The sequence below is a fragment of the Microcaecilia unicolor genome, chromosome 5 (assembly GCF_901765095.1).
Source record: "Microcaecilia unicolor chromosome 5, aMicUni1.1, whole genome shotgun sequence".
Taxonomy (NCBI): Eukaryota; Metazoa; Chordata; class Amphibia; order Gymnophiona; family Siphonopidae; genus Microcaecilia; species Microcaecilia unicolor.
The window spans coordinates 94,101,097-94,125,185 of NC_044035.1; the positions used below are offsets into that span (position 1 = coordinate 94,101,097).

The 24,089-nt window shown below is 39.3% G+C and overlaps 1 protein-coding gene across 1 annotated transcript in view; it reads left to right on the forward strand.

Annotated features, from left to right (window-relative positions):
* The window catches only part of BICC1 (BicC family RNA binding protein 1), a 364,168-nt gene that overhangs the window by 324,065 nt on the left and 16,014 nt on the right, over positions 1 to 24,089 (forward strand). Inside the window, exons 15-19 of the mRNA XM_030203106.1 lie at positions 1,509 to 1,674; positions 7,362 to 7,401; positions 8,508 to 8,662; positions 12,849 to 13,008; positions 15,383 to 15,543. Of these exons, the coding sequence (XP_030058966.1) occupies positions 1,509 to 1,674; positions 7,362 to 7,401; positions 8,508 to 8,662; positions 12,849 to 13,008; positions 15,383 to 15,543 (682 nt within the window). The remainder of the gene's footprint in view (positions 1 to 1,508; positions 1,675 to 7,361; positions 7,402 to 8,507; positions 8,663 to 12,848; positions 13,009 to 15,382; positions 15,544 to 24,089) is intronic.

Genomic DNA, 24,089 nt, shown 5'->3' on the forward strand with positions numbered 1-24,089 from the left:
TTGCTATCTATAATTCCTTTTCTTTTAATTTTGCTTAAAACAGTTGGAAATTATGAACGCAAGCCTTCTAAATGTTATGAGGGGCATTTTCGATATGATGTCTAAGTCGGACTTTGGATGTTGTCCAAATCCGAATAGGAAATATAGCCATTTTCAAAACAGAAAATGTCTTTTTTTTTTTTTTTGAAAATGGCCACATGCAAGATGTTTTGTGCTCTGTGTGTTTATCTTTTTGGTCCATTTTCGGAAAAAAAATGTCCAAGTGAAAAACGCAGAAAATCAAGCAGTTCGGATGTAGGAGGAGCCATAATTCTTAGTAGACTGGGCATGCAGACATCCCAGAAGAGCAGTAAGGCACCCTAGGGGGCACTGCTGTGGACTTTAAATACAAGCTCCCATGTACACACATCACTGTTTCTCCTTTATCTTGTCTGCTGAGCCTGCCAAAACCCACGACCCCCAGCTGTACACCACTACAATAGCCCTTATGAGTGAAGGGGTCACCTATATGTGGGTACAGTAGGTTTCTGGTGAGTGTGGGAGGGCTCACACTTTGCACCACAAGTGTAACAGGTAGAGTGGGATATGGGCCTGAGTCATCCTCTCTAAAGTGCACTGCACCCACCACTACTTCAGGGACCTACTTGCTGCTCTAATAGAACTGGCTATAAAATCTGAAGCTGTTATAGAGACTGGTATGTACTGTTTTTATTTACATCTTTGGGGAATGGGAAGGGGTCAGTGACTACTGGGGGAGAAAGGGGGGTTCATGACTAATTCCCTCCAGTTGTCATTTGGTCATTTTGGGCACCCTTTTGTTCCTTATTCATTCTAAAAACAGGTCTAAACCAAAATGTTGAAGTTGTAGCCGTAGACATTGTTGTTCCATTATAGCTGTAAAATGACGAAGTGTTAGGATTGCCCTAATCCCACCCCCTTGTGATTTGAATGCACTGCTGACAAATTATATAGATAAACGTCTGCAAAATAGGTTTTGAAAATATCAATTTGGATGTTTTGAGAAGAAATTCATCCAAATGCTGCTTTATGACACTTATGGATGTTTCTCTTTTCAAAATGAGCCCCGTATACGAGGCTTCAATGCTAAGCTAAGCATTGACTGAAGATATTAGGTGAGGAGGTGGTTGCACAGGAGTTCTGTGCATGCTCAAATCTTAGCAGTTATTCTTTCTGATCTCTGAAAGAGTAGAATCTGTATTGGTGCCATATTGTGACATCATCTGATGTCTGATTTATTCTGCTGTCTAAGGAGAATGTTCGTTTCAGGTAAGCAACTTTGCTTTCTCCAGCACCTCTGTCATCTTCACTCACAGATCCTGGCTGTGGCAAGCTCCACAGGCCATCACAGTTGAGTGTGAAACAGGTGAACAACATAGATGGGGACCTGGCAACAAACCGATGTTCCTAAATTCAACTGCCTGTTTTCTAAATGAAGTGATAAAATTTTGCAAAACAAATTAGTTTAACCCTGAATTTGTGTTTTGCAGCACTACTGACAGGTTATTGTCAGATTCTGAGCTGAGTGCTTCTGATAGTCCTGTGGCAGATAAAAAGGCTCCTGGGAGTGAAAGAGCAGCAGAGAGGGCAGCCGCAGCCCAGCAAAATTCAGAGAGAGTGCGTCTTGCCCCTGAACCATCATATGTCAACATGCAGGTCAGTTCATATACAAGATAACAGCATCAGCCTATAAAGGGAAACATAAGAATAGCCATACTGGGTTAGAGCAATGGTCCTTCTAGCCCAGTATCTTGCTTCCAACAGTGGCCAATCCAGGTCACAAGTACCTGGCAGAAACCCAATTAGTAACAACATTCCATGCTACCAATCCCAGGGCAAGCAATGGATTCTCCCATATCCATCTCGGTAACAGACCATGGACTTTTACTCCAGGAACTTCCAAACCTTTTGTAAACCCAGGTACACTAGGGAAAAGGCAAGAAATAGCTAGTATTTTTTGTATTATACTGGAAATTTGTTTAAAAATATTTAATATACTGCTCATCCAAGGGCAGCTTATCAAGCACATATATAAAATAACACCTAAAACACTGCATTGTTGCATTACATTATGAATTCTTCCTTTCCCCTCACCACAGTAACTACAACATTCTACTAACCATTGCACTTGCGCCCCAATATCATCCCCCAAAAGCAAATCCAAAGAAATATGCTTCCAGCGTTTTCCTAAAGATTGAACATTCAGACTTCTAAACTCTTTATGTAATAGATTTGCACAGTTGAGTGTTCATTACTGTCACTAGAGTGCATTCTAACTAAACTTGCCTCCCTGAGGGTTTGTAATCATGTTGGTCTACGTGACTGGTAACCTATTATTTATTTATTTATTTATTTGTTTATAGCATTTATACCCCGCTCTTTCCCGTTCAATAGCAGGTTCAGTGCGGCTTACAAGGTGTGGTACAAGGTATGGTACAAAGTATCAAGAGATGTTAAAGTTATAAAGAGTATAACAGTATGAAGAGATGTGGGGAAGAGGATTGGATTATAGGTAGTGCTGATGGAGAGGAATTAAGTTCAAGAGTTAAGTTGGGTTGTTTGGGTAAGCTTGTTTGAAGAGGTAAGTTTTCAGCAGCTTTCAGAAGGGTAGGTGTTCATTGGTGGTTCTGATGTGTCCGGGGTATTGCGTTCCAGAGTTGGCTGCCTATAACGGAGAAGTTGGACGCATAGTAGGTTTTGTATTTGAGGCCTTTGCAGTTGGGAAGATGAAGATTGAGATATGTACGAGAAGATTTGGACCCGTTCCTGGTTGGAAGATCGATCAATTTGGTCATGTAGCTTGGAGATTCGCCATGGAGGATCTTGTAGATCATTGTGTGGGCTTTGAAGTTTATGCGTTCCTTGATAGGGAGCCAGTGAAGTTTTTCACAAAGTGGTGTTGCACTTTCAAATCGTGATTTGCCAAAAATGAGTCTGGCTGCTGTGTTTTGGGCGGTTTGGAGTTTTTTCATGATTTGGGCTTTGCAACCGATGAAGATGCTGTTGCAGTAGTCGGCATGGGTGAGTACTGTGGATTGTACTAGGTTGCGGAAAGTTTTCTGTGGGAGGAATGGTTTTACTCTTTTCAGTACCCACATCATGTTGAACATCTTCTTCGTTGTGGCTTTTGCATGAGTATCCAAAGTTAGGTGATTATCTAATGTTACTCCTAGGATTTTTAGATTGTCAGATATTGGGATTGTAACGTCTAGGGTGGTCAGGGTGGTTGGGAGCAGAGTAGTGTGTTGTGGTGATGAAAGGATTAGGCATTGAGTATCATGCTTCAGATAATCTAGTGCCACACCATAAGATACTCCATGAATAACTGTTAAAACATTAAATCTATACTGAAATTCTAGTAGCAACCAGTGTAGACTGTTCAAATTAAGGGGTCACTTGCTCACTCTGAGTACACTCCATTAAACTAAGAACTATTACTTTCAAATGGTTAACAGACAGCTGTTCTGCAAATTGGAAGAAAGTGACCATTATACCTACTATAAGAACAGAGAAAGGAAAATGTTTTTGATGTGTATGTCTTACATAGTAAGTGTTTTAATTGAATTTTATATAAACCCGAGACCCGCATGTTTCAGTCCCCCCACTCCCTAAGTCTACTTATGTTGATGAATCTCTCCCTATAGGATTACTGAATTGTAGATCCTTGTGATCCAAAACAGAGATCATTCGTGAGCTGAAAATTTGTTGCCTTACGGAGACTTGGATTAAGTCAGGAGAGGAATTTTATCATTGTCTTCCAGATGGTTATGATGATGTACATCTCACCAGAGCCTCTAGGGCTGGTGGAGGTCTTGCAATTATTTATTCTACTTAACTACAGTTAGTTGAACTGTCTCCCGCCTTTGCTTTTCTGGAAATGCTTACAGTTAGCATAGCTGCCCCTTCTCCTGTGGTTATTCTTTTGTGCTACTGTACAAAACTCTGCTGCCCGTCTTGTCTTCCGCCAGGGTCGCTTTACTCATACTACCCCTCTCCTCAAGTCGCTTCACTGGCTCCCTATCCGTTTTCGCATCCTGTTCAAACTTCTTCTACTAACCTATAAATGTACTCACTCTGCTGCTCCCCAGTATCTCTGCACGCTCGTCCTTCCCTATACCCCTTCCCGTGCACTCCACTCAATGGATAAATCCTTCTTATCTGTTCCCTTCTCCACTACTGCCAACTCCAGACTTCGCGCCTTCTGTCTCGCTGCACCCTACGCCTGGAATAAACTTCCTGAGCCCCTACGTCTTGCCCCATCCTTGGCCACCTTTAAATCTAGACTGAAAGCCCACCTCTTTAACATTGCTTTTGACTCGTAACCACTCGCCTCCACCTACCCTCCTCTCCTTCTTCCTATACACATTAATTGATTTGATTTGCTTACTTTATTTTTTGTGAATTAGATTGTAAGCTCTTTGAGCAGGGACTGTCTTTCTTCTATGTTTGTGCAGTGCTGCTTACGCCTTGTAGCGCTATAGAAATGCTAAATAGTAGTAGTAGTAGTACTCCTCTGTCACAGTCTCTGGAATTTTCTATCAAACGCTGTTGGAAGCCACTATTTGTTGTTCCAATATTCTTGTTCGTGGCAATTTTAATACTCATGTTGTTGTTCCTTCCCATCCTCGTTCTTGATCACTTTTATCAGTTATGGCAAATTTGGATCTTCACCAATAGGTTGATTTCACTACTCACACAGTGGGGCATACCCTTGACTTAGTTCTTACTCACTTAGATTCTCCTTTATCTCCATCCACCTTTTCATATGCATCGCTTCCTTGGACCAATCACTCTATTTCTTTCTCCATTATTCTTCCTGTCCCCTCTTGCCAAGATCACCTGCATTCGAAATTCTTCTGGTTTTTTTTTGTCTCGAATTGACCCCTGAGAGATTTCGCCTACTATTTTTTCCTTTCCATCTGACTTTGACTCATTCTGTACTGACGATATGGCCTCATGCTTTCATAATGTATCTTCTGCCCTTCATCAGATTGTCCCCTTAAAGCAGGTGGATACTCCTTTACCCTCTAATAAACAACCATGATACCTTAGTGGATTAAGACTTTTGAAAAGACAGCTTCGTAAAGCTGAACATAAGTGGATATCCTCCAAGTCTACTACTGATCTCCAGAGCTATCATTCTGTTTTGAAACATAACTTTCATCTGAAAAGGACCAAATCACTGTAAATCAAAAACCGTATTCACAAGGCACCAAATCTGACCAGAAAATTATCATGTATCTCTTCAAAATATAACACCCACCTCTAAATATAGCCCCTCCCTCTTTCCCGTCTGCCAAAGTTTTATCGTTATACTTTCATTCCAGAGTCCAAGACCTCATTAAATTTTTTCCTTCCCAAGTTTCTTCAGGAGTGCACTGTCCTCCACCTGTGGGGTTGATTTCATCATCTGGGCAAACCTCTGCCACACTCATAGATATTTCATCCTTATCTTTTCATTCACAAGCCCTTCATTCACTTACTAAAACACTGACAAGTATGTGCACTATATCTTGTTCCCTGGATTCTTTCCCTTCAGTTTGGCTTACTACTCGCCATCTTCTTTCGTCCGTTCAGGTACTATATTCCTTGGAAAAGACATATATTCTGGCCCATTGTTAAGAAACCATCCTTAGACTCATCTGTTCCTGTTCATTATCATCCTGTTTCCAATTTGTTTTGTCTCTAAGGTACTAGAAAAGATTGTTTTTAATCAAATGTCTTTATAGGTTGGAAAATCGTTAGCACTCCGCCCTAAACAATCAGCTTTTAGACCCAATTACAGTATAGAAACAGTTCTCACTGCTGCTTTGAACAAAATTTACAGTCATCTGGACAAGCATTTGGTGGGTCTGGCTATTTCTCTTTAACTACATCAAATGTTGTGAATAGATCATCATGAACTTCTTCTGTCTCAGTTATCATCTCTGGACATTACTGGTTCTGTACTGTCTTGGATTTCATCCTTTCTGGTCGTTTTTTTACAAGGTCTCGTTCGAATCAGTTAATACTTCCCTTTTTCCCTAACCTGTGGTGTTCCACAAGGATCTGTTCTTTCTCCTAATCTATTCCCTCTTGCTTCTCTTATTCAATACACCGGTATCGCCTTTCATTTTTATGCTGATGATATCCTTCTTTTGTTTCCTTCTAATCCTTATGCTCCTATTCTCGATCCCCTTCAAAATTGTCTCTTCACTATTCTGAACATAAACTGGTCTTACATAAACCAGTCTTAAACAGAAGACATTTGCCTGCTGCTTTACGGGTGGTACTTCTATTCCTACTATTCCCTTTTTGGCATTTTGATTTGGTTCTTTTCGTTGGAGCAACTCTTGATTCAAACTTGATATTCACGCTTCAGATTTCTAATTTATGTAAAACCAGTTTTCTTATTCTTTGTCAGCTTCACACTGTGTGTCGTTTTTTGATCAATCTACTTTTCATTTCCTTGTCCTTTCACTTCTTATCACTAGACTCTATTATTGTAATACCATGTATCTTGGCTGTTCTCAGTCAAATCTCAAACTCCAAACAGTTCAAAATATGGCCATTAAACTAATTTGTCATGCACACAAGTTTGATAGAGTTTCTCCTCTTCTTCAGAAAGTCTATTGCCCCCAGTGACCAACTAATAAAATTTAAACTCCTTAATCTTATTTTCAAAGCACTTAGACTAGGATCTTCTGACTACTTGGCCTCTTTAACTATTCTTTTTTGTTTCTTCTTCTTTATATTATTATACAGCTCAAACAGAGATGATACAGCAATTCGTAATACTGTCTTCAACCAATATTATCTCTATTAACATTAAGTCCCATGGCTTTTGTTCACCTTTAAATTTTCAAGTTGTTAATAAACACTTTTTTCCATAAATGGTACTATATCCACTCCATTCTTATATGTACCTTTGCAAGTCAGTTGTGGTCCTTCTCCAGGATTTTCTTCTGTGAATACAGAACAGAAGAATTTGTTTAGCACATTTGCTTTTTCCTCATCATTCTCCACATAGCGGTTCACAGCATCTTTCAGTCTCACAATTCCAACATTCTTGCCACCCCTCCTTACATTTCTAGACTTGACTTCCTTCCCTTGGTCTTAGACTGCTCTAACCACTTTATTTAAATAAAATGCTTGTAATTTTAATGTATTGTCCTAATAAGCAAATTTGAATGGCGTTTTTAATATATTTTGTTTCATTGGGTTACTTTTATGTTGTTATATATGACTTATCATTCTTTCACCCTAGGCAAGTTCATGGACCACATTCAGAACCTTTAGTTTTGAACTTAGTACTGGAGTGACAGTGCAACAATTAAGCCATCTTATACTGCTCTCATTTTTAGGCATTCGACTATGAACAGAAGAAGCTGTTAGCAACCAAAGGTATGTGGTTCAAGTATGAGCTTTAATAATAATTGTGAGCCCATTAGAAAGGGGGAAGCCGGTATGTTCTGATTTTTTTTTTGTAAATATTTTATTTGAAATGCACTGATAACCTGCTACTATACTGATTTAGAATATTAATGTATGTATTCCATTCTTACGCCTATGTTTACTAAGGTGTGCTATAGGCACGTTAGTGTGGTTAATGCACGTTTAATGGTTAACACACGTTAAACGCTAACGCGCCCATAGAAATGTATAAGCGCGTTAGCGTTTAACACACCTTAACTTTAAAGGTGGGTTAAAAATGCTAACACAGCTTAGTAAACATACCCCTTTGTGAGATACTGATCTGAGATATTAGGCAGCTCTATTCAGACAGCTTATCACATTGTACTCCTGTGCAGGAACACATGCTGGTCACTAGTGTTTGACTTTACCCCATATATTTTTATATAATAAAGGACAATGAACATAAACTGTGTATATTGTCCATCTGGAAGTTGCTATGCTCTCATTTTAATAGATATGATGACCCTTTTATTAAAACACTAGTACTTCATTTCTCTAGGGAAAAAGTTGTGCTTTATTCAGTGACCCCCATGGTTAGCGTGTGCTAGTAACCTCGGGGGCCTTAGGAATGAAAGGGCCCTGTGTCACATGGTGTACCTGAGTAAATGACTCTCTATCATGTGTTTATGTATCAAATATTGTGTTTGCATCTAGGTTGTTAACATTGTTTCTACTTTGTTGATCTTGTTCTCATTTCATTTTGATCCATAGTGTCTTCATAGTATTAACAACATTTAAAATTATAGATAGTCCTCTGTTATTTTCAAGAGTTTTCATTGTACAAATACCTTTGTCACAATTATGTTTAGGATACAGCTGTTCCATTTGTCATTAAACAATTTTAGACTATAGCAAGAACAAAAATATATTTTTGCCTTTACAGAAATAAAAATGGATGATAATGTTTGAATGATGCATTTATTTTTAAAAGTGATTGCTTAATGTAATGTGTTCAGAAAGAAATATCTGCCTGCAAAGATTTTTGTGAATGAACAAAGATTGTGTTAAAAAAATGTACTTTTTTTTTCCTGAAGCTATGTTAAAAAAGCCAGTAGTGACAGAAGTAAGAACACCAACAAATACTTGGAGTGGTCTTGGGTTCTCCAAATCTATGCCAGCAGAAACAATCAAGGAGCTGAGAAGAGCAAACCATGTGCCTTATAAGCCATCAATGTCAACAACATATGAGGTAGTTTTTAGAGTTTCATCTACAAATAGATATCAAGCTGAATATCAACAACCCTGCTGCCAGCTTTGTTTACAAGAGATTTCAGTTGGCACACTAGAATTGAAATGTATTATTTTACTGAAATAGAGAATATTTTTAAACTACTTGTAAACTAAGCATTAGAACCTTTTACTTTGTGTGGTTTTTTTTGTATGTTTGTATTGGAGGAGGGTGTTTTGCATCTATGAAATGTACATCAAGGGGACTCTTGATTTAAAAAGTGTGCAACGCTGTCTCAAATAATCCAAATCAAAATAATCATCAAAGAAAAACAAATGTAATACAGGAAGGAGCTATTAGCCCATAAAAGAAGAAAGATAAAAATAACAAACCATGGGGAAATGTTTTTTAAAAAAAATACAACGAGAAAAGAGATTAACCTGATAAAACAAATGTCCAGCATAACAATTTCAGTCATTGGGTACCTGCTGCCTCCTCCCCACTACCTTTACCAAGAAACACACAGGAAGAGAGAAGCAAATTTCACTGCACATTAATCAGCAGGAAAGCAAAAGCAAATGAGTAAGTCACATTGTAACATCCTTCCGGAGGAATATTTGTCCCCAAATTATTAGAAAAACAATCTAATAAAATCCATAGAAAAGTCCAGTATGATTGCTTCTTTAGGAGATTTTCAAATGTCTGATGCTGTTGGCAACAAACCTATCTCAGAAGATCTTATTGAAACAAGGCACTAGACGTGGGTGGGTATCAATAAGTAACCTATTGAAAAACCAGGGATGCACAAGGAAAAGGAAAAAAATGAAAATAAAATGAGCAACCATATAAAAGATTAAAAAATAAAATAAAACTTAACCCACAAGGGTCATTATCTGACTGCCTCACTTAGGCTTCAAAAATAAAATTTCCAAAACAAGCATGTTGTGGTGTGACATTAATACATTAATTCTAGATGGGCACCACAAAAAGTAAGGATGACTATAAGAGGCAAAAAATGTTCCCCACAGCAATTGGTGCTTTTTTACTACTACTTATTTCTGTAGTGCTACTAGATGTACAAAATGCTGTACACTTGAACATGAAAAGACAGTCCCTGCTCAACAGTGCTTACAATCTAATTAGGACAGACAAACAGGACAGACAAGAGATAAGGGAATATTAAAGCGAGGATGATAAAATAAGGGTTCTGAACAAGTGAATAAGGGTTAGGAGTTAAAAGCAGCATCAAAAAGGTGGGCTTTTAGCTTAGATTTGAAGATGGCTAGAGATGGAGCTTGACGTACCTGCTCAGGAAGTCTATTCCAGACATACGGTGCAGCAAGATAAAAGGAACAGAGTCTGGAGTTAGCAGTGGAGGAGAAGGGTGCAGATAAGAGAGATTTACCCAGTGAACGGAGTTCCAGGGGAGGAGTGTAGGGAGAGATGAGTGGAGAGGTACTGAGGAACTGCAGAGTAAATGCACTTATAAGTCAATAAGAGGAGTTTGAACTGTATGCGGAAACGGATAGGAAGCAAGTGAAGTGACTTGAGGAGAGGGCTAATATGAGCATAGCAACACTGGCGGAATATAAGTCATGCAGCAGGATTTTGAACAGATTGAAGAGGAGACAGATGGCTAAGTGGAAGACCTGTGAGAAGCAAGTTGCAATAGTCTAAGCAAGAGGTGATAACAGTGTGGATGAAGGTTCTGGTAGTGTGCTCAGAAAGGAAAGGGCGCATTTTGATGATGATATAGAGAAAAAAACGACAGTCTGCTGAATATGTGCAGAGAAGGAGAGGGAGGAATCGAAGATGACCCCAAGGTTACGAGCTGATGAGACAGGAAGGATGAGAGTGTTATCCACAGAAATAGAGAATGGGGGAAGAGGAGAGATTGGTTTAGGGGGAAAGATAAGAAGCTCAGTCTTGGTCATGTTTAGTTTCAGATGGCACTGAGACATCCAGGCAGCAATGTCAGGCAGGCAGGCTGATACTTATGAACCTTATCATGAAAGTACTCAGCCAGAGTACTTTTTTTTTTAAATGCCAGCCACCAGGGTGGTCAGCAGTAACTTTTTCAGCAGCATTATCCAAATAATGCCACTAAAAATCCATGGATTTGTATCATACCTGGATAAGAGCTGCTGAATAGCAACCCTATTATTTTCAACTGTAGTATATAGAAAAACACCTTTACCAAAACTAGTTAAAATGTTAATATTATACTTTACTTTTGTTTCTTATTAGTCGCCAGTATTCCCAGAGAGAGTTCATTGAGACTTACATCAAGGGATGGGGTATAATATGGAGACGGTTATGACCAATGGTGGCGGATTGTAGGAGCTCCGTGATAAATTACGTGTTGGGCCATATTAGCTCAAGGGAATGGTGATGAAAGAAAAAAGGGAAACAAATAAAAACTAACCAGAAGAGTTGAAAACCTGGTGCTCAGTACTTTGGCTGCCATCTCACCGATCCACCGGCAATCCCATACCAAAAAGTGCAACTTATTGGTAAAAGTTACCTGTTCCTTTTTATTATTTTATATGCCCCTTTGAATAGTCTTTGACCAGGGAAACAGTTTATAAAAGGTGTTCTCATTTACCAGACAGCTCAATTGACATGATGCCATGAGAAAAGTGGATGGGCTCAAGCCAGAGGTGTGCAGTATGATCATTTGAGGACTGCAGTGAAGCCTGCCTTTTGGTTATCTGAAATTGTCAAGTTAACCTCATGTTAAAAAAAAAAAAACCAAAACTTGACAAATATTCCTTTTGGATGTGCTGTAAGTGGGTCTTCTACTAAACTGCAGTAGCATTTTTAGCTCACAGTAGAAATCAGCTGGCGGTAAACGCTGTGATACTCATTATATTGCTATGGATGTCTCAGTGTTTACCATCAGTTGATTTCTACTGCGAACTAAAAATGCTACCGCTACTTAGTAAAAGACCCCCTAAATGAACTCAATTTGCAGTTCTTAAGGACTGAATCTGAATACACCTGGGCTAAGTGTTTCACATCATCTATTCCATTTCTGTTCTCATCTCTCCTCCACCTATAGCCTTTTATGGTCCATAAAGCAGGCTACCTCTCCCACTGTAACTCTTCCTTTTTTAGATAACAAATTTATGGCAGTACTAGAGGAAACCTTGACTTTGTTCCTTTCCCCCCCCCCCCCCCCCCTCATGTTTTACCTCCCTGAGGCTGCGAGTGCTGTCTCTGACATGTGAAAACAGCCTGCTGGTTTGAGTTGGGTACCTGTTGCAAAGTTCACCCAGGCCTGCCTTTATAGGACCAAGACTATTAGTCTCCTTGTACTTTCTGAAAATAATTGTTTTTATAAATTATGGGGTTGTTATTATGGGATGTAACAGGATAAATGCTTTGGTTCTAAAATTCCCTTTCCACCCTCTAAGTCGTTTCAATTTTGGCAAGGCAACTTGATGTGAGAGAGGTCACATGATCAAAGCTATCTAGGAACTTATGCAGTCAAGTCTGACCACAGATTCAGCAGGCCTAAGATTTTTGTTAGATATCCATATATTCTTAACCCACTATACTGAGCAGCACACACTTAGCTACCTAAGTCACTGAATATCTAGTTTAAATTACAATACCTTTGTTTGTTTATTTTATTTATTTAGTAGGATTTATTTACTGCCTTTCTGAAGGAATTCACTCAAGGCGGTGTACAGCAAGAATAAGTTAAACATAGGCAATAGACAATTATATCAGTAAAAATATTCGAACAACAATACAAAGTATGGCATAGTATGAGATAACTTTAACAGAGTACGGTATCATTGAATATTGCCTGTTATTTAAATGGTTGGTATGTAGAAGGAAAAAGCCCTACTTAACAGAATGAAATAATAAGGCAGTGAGAGAAATAGAACCGGTTCAATTGAAAATGTCAACCAGTGTTGATGAATTGCATAAAGGCTTATTGACATTTCTAATCGGACTGGTTCTATTCATCTCAGTGCCTTATTGTATCACTCTATTTTTATTTAAATAGCATATCAAACTATGAACTGGTTTTCAAAGGAATAACTGGTGGTATGTATTTTGGTGATGTAATATAACGTGTGTGCCTTACTATTTTTGTCGTTCTCGGAACTCTTATCAAAGAAATGTAATGAGGTCCCCTTTGTTACTGAGAAATATGCAGCAATACACTTTTGTTTTGTTTTTTTTTGTCTTGAAGGGTTCTTCATTATCTCTCTCACAATCCAATAGTCGAGAGCATTTAGGAAATAGCTGTGAGTCTGATAACTGGAGGGACCACCATAATGGTTTAGGCTCCACAGCTCATAGTGAATACCCATCATCCATTGGAAGCCCCAAACGAAAACAAAACAAATCAAGTAAGCAAAATATTCTTCAATTCCACTGTGGTTGATTTGGAAAACTTTTAGCAAGAATACATGAATGGCCCTACTGGGTCAGACCAAAGATTCATCAAGCCCAATATTTCATTTACAATAGTTGCCAGTCCAGCTCACAAGTATCTGTTAGGATCCCATAAAATAGATAGTTTCCATGCTGCTTACCCCACAGATTCATGTATGTTCAAGTAGGTAAGTCTTTAATAGTTTTACAAATAGAACCTTCTGCTACACAGTTTCAAATAATGCAGATACGTAACTGCTGTTACCACATCATCCAATGAATTCCAGAGTCTAATTGGGCATTTAATGAACAACATTTTTGATCTTAAAATGTACTACTTTGTAACTTAATGGTGTGCTTAGTCTTTGCACTTTTTGAAATAAATAATTTGCTATTACCTATTCTTCTCTACTTAGGATTTTATAGAACTCTGTTATATCTGCCCTCAGTTGTCTCTTCTCCAAACTGAAAAGCCCTAACCTCTTTAGCCTTTCCTCATATTAGTATTGTTCCAATACTTTTATCATCTTGGTTGCCCTTCTCTGTACCTTTTTTAATTCCGCTGCATAGTTCTCTGTGTAGTCCCACTGTGGAGCAATACAGACATGATATTTTTTATGTTGTTTTCTATCCCATTCCTGATAATTCCTAGCATTGTTACCATGTTGGCCCACCAAACACACACTGAGCAGAAGCTTTCAGTGTATTGTCAACTGGTGACTCTTTGTGGAAACTAATTAGGGTTATTCTTCCCTATGTGCCTCACTTTTAACTAGTCCACATTAAATTTCATCTGGTTCTCTTGTAGTTTCTCAGTCTAAGTGTGATTTAACAACTTTGAATAATTTGTCATCATCAAATTTGGTCACTCCTCTCATTTCCAGATAGTTTTTATAAATACTGTATATTAACAAGCACAGTTCCCTGTGGTACTCTACCAAACTCCATCCATAACAGGTTATTTCCCTGTTATCCAATGGCTTTTTAATTTTCTCAGTAGTTTGAGGGATTATGCCAAACACTTTTTGGAAATAGTTACACTATATCAATTGCCCTCCCCCCCCCCCCCCCCCCCCCCCACCTTATCGACATGTTTACACCTTCAAAACAAATGTAGCAGATTAGTGAGGGAAAACTTCCTATGGTTAAATCCATGTCGACTCTGTCCTATTAAACCATGTCTCTGTTCATTGATTTTGTTCTACCATTTTGCACAGCACTGATGTTAGGTTCACATGTCTGTAGTTTCCTGGATCACCCCTTGATCCCTTTTTGAAAACTGATGTTAACGTTGGCCACCCTCCAGTCTTCAGGTACCATATTTTGTAGAAATTTAGAATACCAATTTGCTGTTACCTGATAATTTAGCATATCATTTAATGTCATATAGAAATGAAGAGAATCCTGATAATATGAACTATGTAATAACTACTATTTTCTTAAAGTGAGACTTTCTTTGCACCCCCCCTTTCTTTTCTTCAAATGAACGGGGAAAAAATGCAGAGTACATTTTAACTGGGAAAATTTATTTTTGTAACTGCATCCTTTCCAGTAGCAACTACCCCAACCACCTCTGTCCTTGCATTTCCATTTGCAGATAATTTTATACTCCAGGGTCAGCACTATGAGTTTTGTCCCCCAAGCCGTATTGATCATATTTCACAGGCAGCCAACCTATTATCTTTTTGTGCAACCAGCAGGTAGTCTTTATGCCAAATCAATTTAACGACATCTTGTTTTAATTATCCGTTAATGCCTCATATTTAAAAAGTGTCAATAATAATTATGTTTTCTAGTATGCTATTGGATCCAGCATTATTCTGAGGTAAACATTTCAAAATCTTTGTTCCTAACCTCTGAAAATCTTAGTGGTTTGTTTGGATTTGTAAATGGTTCAGAATCCTTAAAAGGACTCGCTTCTGGGAATGAGTAAACGGGAAAGAAATGTTCCCATTATGGTCTGCCATGTACTTTGATCTAGGTTGGCCACTACTGGAAACAGAATGTGGGGCTTGAGGGGGGGAATTGATCTTGACCCAGCATGACATGTTTGTATCCAGCTTTGCAATTCTTATGCACTAGCATGGAGCAGATAGTGAATCTGACTTGAGAAAAATATATGCCTTTGCTATGTTTAATTTTTGTTCCATTTCAGTTTGTGTTTAAATATTAAAATAACACTGATATAAGAAATTATCAGAGGATTAATCGGTCTCACAGCTGTTAGAATGACCTAGCATTTGAAACTGACTTACAAATTGTAAGATGGATGATTGTGATATTTAACAATGAAAGGCAGGCTACATTTCTGCAGTTTTTATAATTGTTATGCATTTTCTTTCTTTTCAGCTGAACACTATCTCAGCAGCAGTAATTATATGGACTGCATTTCCTCATTGACTGGAAGCAATGGCTGCAGCCTCAACAGCTCATTCAAAGGGTCTGATCTTCCTGAGCTCTTCAGCAAACTTGGTTTAGGCAAATACACAGATGTATTCCAACAACAGGAGGTCAATTGCTTTTCATTATTTATATATGTTTTTGTGTGTATGGCAGCCATGTATCAACAAAGCAAGCATTTATTCTGAATACAGGGACTTCAGCCTACCTTACAAGATTTTCAAAATAACTGCCAAGTTGATTTGGGTGATTGAACATATTCTGACCCTCGCATTGTTCTGAATTCCTTAAAGGAATGCGGAAAATGAATACCTCTGGCTAGGTAAGAATACAGTGTGGCCATTCTTATGTGAGGTGGCCATTAACTGAATTGTCCACCATCAAGTGTTTATGCTTAGGGAGTATTCAGTGGTGCTAGCAATATCATCCATGGTGGTCATACATGGAGGCTATCCAAAAGTATAGAAAAATATGTATTCCTTAATCAGCTAATTCATCTTTGGGATACTGTGAGAGTAATTTTGGAAAATGTGTTCTTATTCACTTGGTGAGCTTCTAGCTGTGAATGGCCCTAGAAAGGCAGCCAGTATAAATTCTTGTCCATGGGCTCTTACCAATGAGGCAGTGTCATCCTCATTCCTGCCTATACTGTTGTCTAGTCTTCATTGTAAACTATAATCTGCTTTTTCAATGTGCCTTCTGTGACTTTTATTTCTTGAGGGTGTAAAGTGGGGCTGATTGATCAAAGCTTTAACCGGTCACAAATATGTAGAAAATATTGATCAGATCAAGCCCTTATATGAAGGAAGTTCATGTGCCAACCCTATTGAATAAATACAGGGCCAGTCCTACCACCAGGCAAACTTGACAGTCTCCTAGGATGGAAGCATTTGGTGAGGGCAGCCCAATCAACCACCATGACTGTGTTCTGTCTGCAGGAGCAATGGGAATCTGACTTGCCATTCTCTCTGTCATGTGTTAAGCTATAGCCAACACATTCATGGGCATGACTGCATATTGCTCATCGTATGAGAACTTAAGGGGACACAGGACTTGGATAGAGATCGAGTAGCATGAGAGAGTAGAGACTCTGGGATAAGGTGACAGTAGGAATTAAGTGATTGAAGAGGGTATGAGTAGGGTTGTGTAAGGTGGGTTGTAGGCATGAAACTGAAGAAAGGTAATGGTAGCATCAGGGACCTAGAGAAGCTGGGAGACTGCAGAAAAGAGCAGTAGGCTGTGGAAGGAGTGACACACAAAGGAAGAGAATGGATCTTTTGAAGAGCATGAGAGTTAGTTGAAAGGGGAACTAGAGGCTGGGTAGAGAGAATAGGGGAAAAGGGGGCTATAAGCAGTATAGAGAATGAATAATGGAAGGAACTGAAAGGTAGAGAAAGGAAGATAAGAAAAAAAGGTTTAAAAAAGGTATACGGCTTATTGATGTAACTGCCTTCCATCACTGGTAGCAAAGTGATATATAGAACAATTAAAATGAGTGTCAGGACAGTATACAACATAAGTTGACAGAAAATTGGGGGAGGCATGAAAGATGAGAAGGAAGAGAACTGGAAAGATGAGTGAATGATAGGAAGCTGATAGACAAGAAGTTAAAAAAAGGGGGGGCACTAAAGACTGAAGGGTGAGAGGGGGTGGACAGACAGTAGGCAGTATGCAATTTACTAATAGCATGATTTGGTAGCTTCTATGAGAAAGCGCTCATATTGTCATTTACAGTGATTTCAACTTGCAACCTATTTAGTCAGGTACTAGTTCTTGTAATTCAGCAATGATGTTATACTGAGAAAATTAGTCATGGGATAGAAGGCAATGTCCTCCTATGGATTAGGAATTGGTTATTGGACAGAAAGAGGGTAGGGATTAATGGCCATTTTTCTTAATGGACGAGGGTAATAGTGGAGTGCTGCAGGGATCTGTACTGGGACCGGTGCTGTTTTACATATTTATAAATGATCTGGAAAACTGAACAATGAATGAGGTGATGTAAATTTGCAGATGACACAAAACTATTCAAAGTTGTCAAAAACACATGCGGATTGTGAAAAATTGCTGGAAGACCTTAGAAAACTGGAAATTTAATGTGGACAAATGCAAAGTGATACAAATTGGGAAGAATAATCTGAATCACAGTTAACTGATACTAGGGTCCAGCTTAGGAGTTGGCACTCAAGAAAAAGATCTAGGTGTCATTGTAGACAATTCACTGAAATCTTCTGTGCAGTATGTGGCGGCAGCAACTGCCAAAAAAAGCAAACAGGATACTATAAATTATTAGGAAAGGGATACAAAATAAGACCAAAACTATAATTCCTTTGTATTGCTCCATGGTGCAACATCACTTTGAGTATTGCATTCAATTCTGGTCACCGTATCTCAAAAAAGATATAGCGGAATTAGAAAAGGTTCAAAGAAGAGCAACCAAAATGATAAAAGGGATGAAACTCCTCCCATATGAGGAAAGGCTTAAAGAGGTTAGGACTCTTCAGCTTGGAAAAAGAGACGGCTCGGGGGGGGGGGGGGGGTAGATGATTGAGATCTATGAAATCCTGAGTGGTGTAGAATGGATACAAGTAAATCATTTTTTTTTACTCTTTCAAAAAGTACAAAGACCAGGGGACACTCAATGTAATTAAATGGAAATACCTTTAAAACGAATTAAGAGGAAATATTTTTCACTCAAACAATAGTTAACCTCTGGAACTCACTACCTGAGAATGTGGTAAGAGCGGTTAGCATATCTGGGTTTAAAAAAAGTTTGGACAAGTTCTTGGACGAAAAGTCCATAGTCTGCCATTGAGATGGACATAAGGAAAGTCACTGCTTGCCCCGGGATTGGTAGCATGGAATGATGCTATTGGGTTTCTGCTGGATACTTGTGACCAGGATTGGTCACTGTTGGAAGCAGGATACTGGACTAGATGGGCCATTGGTCTGACCCAGTATGGCTATTTTTATGCTCTTAACTGTGAACCAACATTCTTCAAATTTAGTAGAATGTCAATATTTCTAAAGAAAAAGGATTAGGGACTGACAAATATTCTAACAAATACTTTTGTAACCATTTTGAGATCCATGGATGTGAAAACTGATTATCTGTCCAAGAGAGTGTTCCTCACTCATATTTGACCAAAATTAGTCACTCACTGTTGCATTGTATGGTTGCTGCTTGAAAAGGAACAGGGTGCTTTTTCATTTGGCTTAGTCGAAAAGCATATGTGAATGCATGTGAATAAGAAGTCAGATATGTGGGTTCAGCAGCTTGAGAAATACAGAAGTAATTTTCTCAGCCTTTAAATGCTCCGAATCCTGACATGTTGGATTCTTAGATAAGTATTTTCTTTATTGAACTGTGTGCTTCTGGCTGCTGCTTTATCCTGTGTATCTTCTGCTGCACCTTTAGTTCTGTTGCCTGAAGGTAATCACCATAATACTAAATTGCTGCTCTATTAAGCTCAGAATCTGTCTCTCTTTTTTATGAGAGAACTGAGGTTCATTATATTGTTCCCATTACAGATTAAGCATATTACTGAAGAAATGTAGTTGCATTCTGAATATTAAATAGAAAAATGTGGCCATAGTTTTCAGACAATTTGGATTTTGAAAATGTGTTGCTAAAATGGAGGAAGTAGCTGAGATGAGAAGCCTACACCTTTTAAGTAGAATCTCTATTTTCTGTAATACTAATTCAATCCACTATAATTCTGGCACACATACTCTGCCCACTACAGTATAGAAACCTTGAGTCATTTATTTTAAATTTTACAGTGAGGTATTTTATGGCAGGAGAACTAAAATTGAGTTCATAAATGTCAAGAATAAAAAGCCTCTTAATGGCGAGGAAGATGTGCAGGTTTATGTGACTTTTCTGCCCTTTGATGAAAAAAAAAATACAGAAGGACATTTAGCTAATACTTTAATGGTAACAGGTGGCATTGCTAGGATTATCAGTGGTCCTACTTTTGAAGGAAGTGTCTCATTTTTGTTAGCTTGTAATTTCTACCCTCAACCACATATTTTTCAATATTTTTATGATGCATCTTATCTTTTAATATGATATATTAAATGCAGCGTAAGTCCCATTTAATGATGAGGGAACAGTATCCCCCTGTTACTATAAACTTGCTCAAATTTCCAACTAATGTGCAAATTTGTTGTGCAAGTTACAGAATAAGGTCAATAGCATATCTTCAATAATTGGCTGTTATTGGAGTTAGCCAATTAGCACAAATTAAAACCAATTAGTCACAAAACACCTAGCCACCCACCTGGGGTTACCCCTCGGCCACTTAGATGGTCTAGCCCTAGCACAACTCAGGTCCACCTGCACCTGCCACTTATGCTCTACGCTAGCGCCCTCCTCCCACTGACTGGGTCCCAACTTCCTCTGGGTGAGTCTCTCACTCTCAAATTATCCCCAATGATTTCTAGGTTACTGGGGCCACACTCCCAGTTGCCCCATAATTCCTAGAAAGCACTCACAGACCCAAAACACAAACCACCAGGATTCTTTATCAGTCCAAACAGCAGAGGCAATAAACTGAATAGTGTTTATTGTCTTTAAAATGTTGAACAATTAACAAAAAAATGCAATCAGCAAACAATAGCAGGTAACTGAAATATGGATCAATTATAAAACTATCAAACATTTGTATACTGTCTAACAGTACCTGGGGAGATCAGGAAATATGCTGGTCACAGATTAACAAATATAATTGATCACAGGGCTTCAGTAAAGAGATCTGGCTCTCTCTTCTCCCAGGCTGACTGGGGGAAAAAGCCATTAAAATCCAAATTAAATGAGCTCCTGGGCCAGTCAGAGTCCAGAACAACGATCTTTGAAATTATACTGCAGACTGCCTTTCCAAAAGGCTTAAACCAAGAAAACAGCCGTGGTTCTGCAGCATCTTCAAAACATAAACTTGCACCATCTGCTGGCCAAACTAGAGAAATACACTTCAGGGAATAATTAATTTACAGGCATAAAGAAAAAAAATACTGTTTTGTCACAATCAATAGTTGGCACCAATTAGTAGTTATGCATATAGCTGACCTTAGCTGCTTTTCTGTAAGCTGTGCGCTCAGATTCCAGAATGTGCAACTTCAAGGGTGGGGGTGTGGGCAGGTCAAGGCGTGTCAGGCAGTTACAAGCACAGGTTATAGCATATTGTCACTTAACACACTTGCTTGCAGCTAGACGTGAGCATTTACACCACCCATTGAGCTGGCGCCTAAAGTTAGACACACAAATGCAGACCTAGATTATATTCTCCAATGGCAGTTACGTGCACAGCTGCTGTTATAATGTCCACTTAGCACGCATCATTCTGACGCCTGAATTTTGACAACCTTCTGCGAATCTACCTCTTATGCGCCATCTGCTGGAAGGATAATGCTTGTATCTGTGCAGACCTGGGGGGGAGAGGAGGGGCTGCTACTGTGTATGTGTGTGTATCTTGTTACAGGGATGGCAGGCAAATTGTGTGTGTAGGTTGCTTTGTGAGTGATGGATGCATATAGGATTGTTAGCTGGCTCCAGATTTGCCCAATAGAATTAATCTAGTCTTGGGTTTACTCAACTGCATGCAGGGACTTGCAGTTTTTGATTTACCGACTTTAATCCTGGCTCCAGATTTGCCCAATAGAATTAATCTAGTCTTGGGTTTACTCAACTGCATACGGGGACTTGCAGTTTTTGATTTACCGACTTTAATCCCTAAGAAAACAGCAGACAGAAATCAGATACTACACAAAGTCCAAAATCCATTCAAATAATAGTATCACACTGGAGACTAAAGTATTCCAAAATAGTGTTTTTTTAAAAAGAAAAAAAACCCAGCCTGGCCATGTTTTACCCCTGATGCAGCCTTTGGCTACAATATAGATGCTTTCAATTTCAAATTACTTCATATAATTTCCTGCTGACACTGTTCCAGCAGCAGGTTATATGAGGTTATTTGGAACTGAAAGCTTCTGTGACAATACTGAGCATTAGAAGAAAACAGAGAGTACTTCTGGTTTATAGAAGCTCTGTTCTTCCCTAACCAATTTGCTATCTCCAGGGTTACCTGATTGTATTTATGCTTATTTATTTATTTATTACATTTGTACACCACGCTTTTCCACACATTGGAGGCTCAATGTGGCTTACATAGTAAATAATTACAATTACAATCACAAAGTCTTTAAAGAGACTATTATAAGCTGTAGTAAACGTAGTGAGAGTGGGATTTTGAGGAATAAGTGAATTGAGCATGTCGAGGCAAACAAAGGCAGGATAAGCAAAAGGGATTGGGAGGGATGAAGAGAGGGAGGATGGAGAGGAAAAGATAAAGGACAAAGGATGGATAGGAGAAGATAAGGGGATAAGGAGATTGGGAAATATAGTCTGAGGTATAATGATCATCAGGACCGAGATTAGGAGGAAGAGTTTAAAGTTAAGTAGGGTCAGGCGGGTAAGCTATCTTGAAGACAGCTGTCTTATGTTTTATGTTTAAACTTTTTTATTGACGGCATGCATAATACAATTCAACTTGGAGTTTTCATACAGCATGGATCAGTATACAATTCAACATACCAACAACATATTCAACATCGTCAATCACTTTTTCCTTCTTTTTCTCCTCCCCCCTCCCCCCCCCCCCTCCTTACAACTTGTACGTTTGAATCATTTTATTGATGATTAGCAAAGACATGAGTTAGACAGTTCCCTTCTGAATCATACGTAACATCAACGTGGCAAACTATACAGAATACATCCTTACTTTGTCGTCATGAATTTTCATTTCCCCCCCCTTCCCTCCCCCCCTTTATCCCTTCCCCCTTCCCCCCCCCCCTTTCCCTTTGTGGGCAATCTACTCATAAGACCTCCATTTAGGCTTAATGCTTATACTTCGCATAAGATCCACTAATACTGCAGTACCCCAGAACAACACTTTAAATTAACATGTCCGAAACTATAAACTTCAATCTCTTTCCCAGCTTAGCCCTCTTGAGAGCCTTCTCTTGCACCACCCTCCCCCCTCCCCATTAACCCCTTAATAAACAACAAATCTGTAACAGCGCTATTACTGACTTCTGGCTCCCGCTCGCTGAACTTCCCAGGCCACACCGTAGTTTGTGCATCCACTATTAAGCGAGAGGAGCTTGTATTTCGGTTGCCAGAAATAGGAGTCAGGCATGGCCCCCCTTGTAACAGACTCCCTGGTTAACAATACAGCGATGTACCTTGGCTCTGATGGCCCACCGCCGTAACTATGGAGCCGTTGGGACCCAACCCTACTACCATCTCCTCTTCCTGTTAACCTATGGTCCCCTTAGCAATAGGGAACCCTCTAATTGCAAAAAAAAAAAAAAAAAAAATATAGAATTTAGTTCAGAGCCTATTTAATATTAAACTCCGTGCTTTAGGTGACAGCGACTGTATGTATGGTTCCCAAACATCCAAAAATGCCTTTCGTCTCTTGGGGAAGGATCCCACCCCCCTACGCTCCATAACCATGATCTCATGAAACTTGTTTCTCCAATGCCAGTATTCCGGAGATTTCTCACTCTTCCATGCGCCCATAATAAGTTTTTTACCCACCATGCTGGCCTTGCGTATAAGCTGCTGAGCCCCTCTACCACAAGTTCGAAATACTTCGTATTTGTCCAAAATTATTCCCAGTGGAGAAAACGGAATCTTGTGCCTCACCAGGGATTCCAGATACTTGAATATCTGTTTCCAAAAGATCTGAATCATGCTGCACTTCCAAAGAGAATGGAAGAGCGTGCCTTCTCCCCGTTTACACTTGGAGCATAATGGGTCCTCGACACCTCCAAATTTGAACACTTGGCTCTTGGCCATATATGCTCTAAAAATTATTCTGTACTGGCATTCCTGCGTTAACAGAAATCTGCGGAATACGAGATATCAATTTCCGAAAATCTAACTGTAATTGGGGTTGCTCCAGGTCCACTGCCCACCTTTGACCAACTCGTCCCATGTCTTTGCCGCCCTCTAGTTCTCCCAGAGCTTTCTGTAGTCCCGAAACGGACAATCTATCTCCGGGGATGTCCCCAAAAAAAGCTCTTAATCTACGCCCATGACCTCCCTCCAACTTACTGGGTTCCAATGATTTAACATAATGTGACAACTGATGGTATGCAAATAAATGTGACGGACTGAAGCCCACCCCCAGTGCTCCCAGGGATAATATCCTCCCTCCAGAATCCAAAACGTGTTCAAGTCTAGTAATCCCCAGCTCTGCCCATCTACGAAATGTTGGACTATCAGAACCTGGTGTAAACTGTAAATTCCCCTGAAGCGGAAGTAAGTCTGAGGTATCTGCTCCCAGACCCCACAGCCCATTTAGGTCCCTCCACACTTCTCTCAAGGGTCCCAATAGTACGCTCTGGCGCACATTCTCTGGTATTTCTCTTCTTGCGCAATGTAACAAATAATATGGATGAGTTGGACCAAAGTAATCAAATTCCATATTACGTGGAGTGTAATCTTGTCTCCCCAACATCCAATCTCCTAGGTGTCTCAACAAACACGCTTGATTGTACCTCCGCATATTCGGGAGCCCCAAACCCCCCTCTCTCCATGGGCCGAAGAGGCATTGCAATGTTACCTTGGGTTTCGCATTTCTCCACACGA